This window comes from Physeter macrocephalus, chromosome 17 (genome assembly GCF_002837175.3).
Source record: "Physeter macrocephalus isolate SW-GA chromosome 17, ASM283717v5, whole genome shotgun sequence".
In the NCBI taxonomy this organism is placed as follows: domain Eukaryota; kingdom Metazoa; phylum Chordata; class Mammalia; order Artiodactyla; family Physeteridae; genus Physeter; species Physeter macrocephalus.
The window spans coordinates 46683334-46688764 of record NC_041230.1 but is presented as its reverse complement, the minus strand read 5'-3'; the positions used below and the strand labels follow the sequence as shown (position 1 = coordinate 46688764).

At 40.6% G+C, this 5431-nt stretch overlaps 1 protein-coding gene across 1 annotated transcript in view; it reads right to left on the bottom strand.

Moving 5' to 3' along the window:
- The window catches only part of CLEC3A (C-type lectin domain family 3 member A), a 7229-nt gene extending 2741 nt beyond the window's left edge, over positions 1-4488 (bottom strand). Inside the window, exon 1 of the mRNA XM_007123644.1 lies at positions 4374-4488. Coding sequence (XP_007123706.1) covers positions 4374-4488 — 115 coding nt within the window. The remainder of the gene's footprint in view (positions 1-4373) is intronic.
- Between the last annotated feature and the right edge of the window lie 943 nt (positions 4489-5431).

The following is a 5431-nucleotide window of genomic DNA, read 5'->3' as shown; positions in this document are numbered from 1 at the left end:
CCCGCCCCCCACCGTCTAGGTGGTCACAAAGCACCGAGCTGATCTCCCTGTGCTATGCGGCTGCTTCCCACTAGCTATCTATTTTACGTTTGGTAGTGTATATATGTCCATGCCACTCTCTCACTTTCTCACAGCTTACCCTTCCCCCTCCCCGTGTCCTCAAGTCCATTCTCTACATCTGCGTCTTTATTCCTGTCCTGCCTCTTCCTCTTCTGAGAAGACTTTCTGATCATCCTCTCTACATTAGCATCCCTCTGGCTGATCTCTTTCCTTGAACCTTTATTTTTCTTCCGCACACTTTCTCCAATCTATAATCATCTTCCTTTACTTACTTCATTTCATCTCTCTGGTTGTCCATGGTGTTCCCGACGTTTAACATGATGCTTGGCACATAATCAGTCTCATAATGTTTGCTGAGTGAACAAACACTTTATGGCACACAAAATACTTTTGTGTTATTTTCATTTACTCTTCAAAAATATTTATGAATGGAGGAAAATGAGATTCCCATTGAAGAAAGAGAATGAACTCAATGAGCTAAATTGGCAGATAAGTGGTAGAACTCACACTCAGACTTAATTGGGTCCCCACGTCTCCTGTCCCCAATGTCCCTACTCAACTGATGTTCCAGGTATAGTGGCTCCTAGCAGGGTTAAGTGATTTTCATGGAGAAACAGGGAAAGGCAGTGATTAAAAAGCCCTCTAAAAATGCTTCTGTATTAGGGATTAGCAATCTACTTAGTCTTGCATGTCCCTGGCCTCTGAGGTTAATCTTCGTGGCTGTCCTTTACCAGCCTTGAGTATAAGTAAGTAGTAGAAAATGAGCAACCTTAACTAAATAAAAAATCCAGACCTGATGGGGACTGTCTTAGAAACTGACAGCTTGTGAGCTCTTCAAAGGCAGGAACTATAATAAATCTTGATAAATCTTAAAAGCCACCATATACTGTGCACCGGGAGCTTAATTCTTTCAGTATTACTATGAGATGGACGCTATCATTTCACAAAAGGAGAAAGAGAGGCACAGAAATCTGAATTAACCTGTCAAAGGTCACCCAGCTAGTAAGGTGCAGAGTTGGGATTTGAATCTTGCTGACTTCAAGTCTGTTCTCTTCCCACCCCTCCCGTCTGCTTCTGCACAGTGATCACCTTTACCTGGTTGGTCCCTAGTACGTGGCCTCGAATAGCTAAGATGCTTAAAGCTTGATATGGCTGTTCCTAGCTGCCTTTTTGTGGGGATACCACATAGGGAATCTGTGTTCTATCCTGGTTTTTTTCAGGACAGTACCAAATCCAAATATGCTGATTCACTTTACCCTCCCACCCCTTTTCTTTTTTTGGCCACACTGCACCGCAAGCAGGATCTTAGTTCCCTGACCAGGGATCGAACCCGTGCCCCCTGCAGTGGAAGTGGGGAGTCTTAACCACTGGACCGCCAGGGAAGTCCCTCATTTTCCCCTTAAACATATGCTTTGCAAGCCAGGTGTTTCCACATTTGGGTTTGGAAGTGCCTTCTGGGGTATCCAGGGATGGACATCAATTCTCAAAGCGTCCAGTAGATCAGCTGAGAAGGACATTAACTCAAGGGTTTCCTCAACGGGGCCATAGAATCTAGAATAAATATAAGGGTGCCTTCCGGATGCAAAGCCGCATAGAATCCAGAATAAATATAAGGGTGCCTTCCGGATGCAAAGCCGTCGCCTTTCGGAGGCCAGACTTGCAAAGACTGCTGAAGTTTTCCCCCAAGTTACAAGTTGTAAACCATACAAATGTCACCCCCAGTCCCTCTTGGCTTCCTGCTCCATGCTATTTAAATAAAGGGCCTCAGTAGGGAAGCTGTAAACATTGTAATGAACATGAAGACACATTAATTAATATTAGGCTCTTGGGAGATCACTATGGAAGTCATTATCCAGGTGGCTTGGCTTCTGCTTCTGTCCTTTGTGAGAAATGTGGATGTGTTCTGTCGACAGTGAATACGGGGAACAACTGTTTCACAATCGAGAAATTTATTTTTGATTCATGACCACAACATAATTTGCATTGCTCCGCCTAACTTGTTGAGACCTATGGAGTAAATAGCAGGGAAAACTTGGTTTTGGAGTTAAATCACTCAACTGCCATTTCGAGTTTTTAAAAAAGGCTCCCTTTCATTTTATTATTGTTGTTCTCCAAAAGTAGGTACAGTGTAGGAATGCAAAAATAATTCCTGGAATAAATGAGCAGTAAACGTATGAAAAATACCTCGACTTTGTTAACCATCAAAGAGATGCAAATTAAAAGAAGGTTTTTGGGTCTTGTTAGGCTGGCACAGCTTAACCTGATGATAGGATGTCAGGTTGTCAAGGTGTGAATGGGTGCTCTCATACGCTGAAGACGAGAGCATGGGTTCATGCTACCATGTTGAGAGACAGTGTAATTAACCTACAATTTTACTTCTAGAAGTGTATCATCACAATATTCTAGCATGGGGATCAATATCTGTGTGCAAAGCAGTTCACTGAGGCATTGGATCATAAAGGGATGGATTTGATGAACACAAAAGTTCACCAAGAGAGAACAGATTAAATAAGTCATGACCCATCCATAAGGGAATATTATGCAGCTGTTAAAAGGGCTGAGGTATGCCTTATATTTAAGGTTACCCAAGGTTTAATAAAGTCAATTAATTTGTCTGCCAAGTACTTTGGATAGCCAACTCTTATTTTGTTAAAAGTATCCATTTTTAATCAGACGTTAAAGAAAACTCTGGACATACTATCTCCTAACAGTTAATAGGGGGTAATTCTGTGGAAAGGATCGAGAGAGAAAAAATGGCTTTCGCTTTTGATTTCATAAACTTTGGTATTCTTTCCAGGTACTTAAAATATTTTTAAAATGTATGGGGGAAAGAAATGTTTAGCAAGTTTAGGCTAATGGTTTCATTTACTGTAGAATCTACTTTCTCGGATCTCATGGCAAAAACGAGCAAAACCGCTTTGGGAGGATGATATTTAAAATGTGGACCCCGTCTGTTAAAAAACAAACAAAAGCATGTGTGCGTGCTTGAGTGTGTGTCTTGGAGGGTAGGGCATAATAACCTGAACTACAACTGATAAACACCACACAGCACACACACACACAGTCACATATTCAAACACCTCCCTGCATCCTTACTGGGTGGTCACCCCTTTGCTAGTCCTTCTTTATGATAAAGAAATGCTGGCAACAAAAGTATGCCACATCTTCTCCCCCTCCTTTTCCTGTCTTTGTCACTCATGTGAAATATTTTAATCTATCATTAAAAGGAGTAACAGAGAAGTGTAATATTTTATAAGGAAAAAAGATTCCACTTAAGAAACTTTGCATCAGACCTAAAGTGTATAAATAAATATTCCTGGAAAAGGGCGCCGTGTAATCTTAAAAACACGGCACAAGATAAGCTCCCTTTTACCCACCAGCCATTCGTGTTGTGTTAAATCAAGACTTTAATGTTGTTTGTATTTTTGGTGTGTTTTGTTACTAATGAAGTGAAATTGATAAGGAAATAGTGTCCTAACATTTACCTTGAAATATCCTGATATGAAAATGACTCAGGATGAGATAAAACATCACCCCACACTTTTCTTGATGATTTTCCTTTTGATTTGGTTTCGGCATATTGCAAATACATTGCCATCATCATTGTTCCTGACAGGATTTTTTTTTTTAATCTCTTAACCCAATTCAAGCCACCCCAAATTTGGGTTTGCTTGGAGATTGTTTTGCATTAAAATGTCTTCAAATGCTATATGACTTTGTTTGTTGAAATATTTTTAAGTGAAAGAGTTTCAACTTCTCTATGACATTAAAATCTTAAATATATATTATAGTATAGACTGTCCTTATATTGCCAGGGATATGAAAATATACCTACATGATAACTAATGATGAAACGGAAGTCACATTACCAATAGCTTTATCCTCTACTGCACATTTAATAAGATTATAGTTATCTTATAGATATATGTGAACATCATACAATATCTACGGGTGAAATGGTATACCCTGTTAATCAGTCTCTCCTACTTGATCCCTCATTCCAAATACCTGATGTTGTATCCAGGTTATCACCCTCCAAAGAACATTCTCATGCCTAAGCTCACCTGACAAAGGATATACGATACAGAATACAATACAGATATACAATACAGCCTACCATTTGATTCCTTTAAATATCAAACTGTCCCAGAAAATTAGGAGGTCAGTCAGTCCCCTGAAAATGCCATATCCACATGAAGCCACGGTACCGTCACCAGAGCTGGTCTCCTTGAAGAGTTTGGAAATGAACATTGTCCAGCTCCACCCCACCCTGAGCAAGCCTAGAGTTTTGCTCGACGGAGAAACCCCGTTACCTTTCGCTCGGCGTTTACTGTGCCTCCTGGCTTTAAACATGGACGTGTGGCTGGTGATCTGGTCCAGGAGTAAGGTGATAACCAGGATGTAAATTACAAGTCTATTCTTTGCCATGGCTCTCAGGCAAGTCTGACAGCCACTGTGCCAGCTGCTCTGAAGTCCAAAGGGGCAGGGTAGACTTCACAGCCACATCTTGCCCTGAAATGCCTGGGGCCACCTTTATAAAAGCACACTGTGCAGGCTGGCTGGAATCCTGCTGACGGAATGTTTGAATGCCTCTGCTGGCTGCAGCATAAGGTGGCCCCTGTTCTCATGTCTTGTTTAGGCTTTAAAAAAATTTTTCCTGCTAGGAAAATTTTTCCTACTTGACTTGCCTTTTCAGAGCATATCAGAGTTTATTAAGGGACTGAGGGTTTCGTTTTTGTCTTTTTTTCTTACCTTTCTTTCTTTTTTTAAAATTTAAAGTCCGGGAAGCATGGGTTCTCTCTGTGAAGACCCCAATATTTAAGTCTTTGGCTTGGAGGTCTGAAGTTCACTTAATGTTCTGGGAAATGTATTCAATGACACACACACAAATCTAGGAAAGTTATTGTGTGCGTGCGTGTGTGTGTGATGCCAGAGCACCACCTGTGTCTATTCACACTCACGTGACTACACAGCTCATGTGGAGCTTGGGAAGGGTTTGCTCGCAGGGAGTAATGAAGGCAGTCGAAGGGGATAGTCCATGATCAAGTATAAGGCCTTCTATTAGGATTTTGTAGATTCACCAAGAACTAGATTCTTGGGAAAACACATCTTAGAAAGAAAAGAAAAGAAAGACGGAGAATTTTTTCCATAAGAATTAATGTAAAATATAAACTATTGTTATCTTGCATATCTCCACCAACCAACACTTTTTTCTTTGAAATTATTCCAAACACCTAAAGAACACTTTCAAAGGAAGTACAGAAATATAATGAAAGACTTGGTATAATTATTCTTCCCTGAACGATGGGCTTTAAGGAAAAGTACTGGGAACCAGGCAGGCTTTTTGTGACATAAGCAAGGGACTTCCATG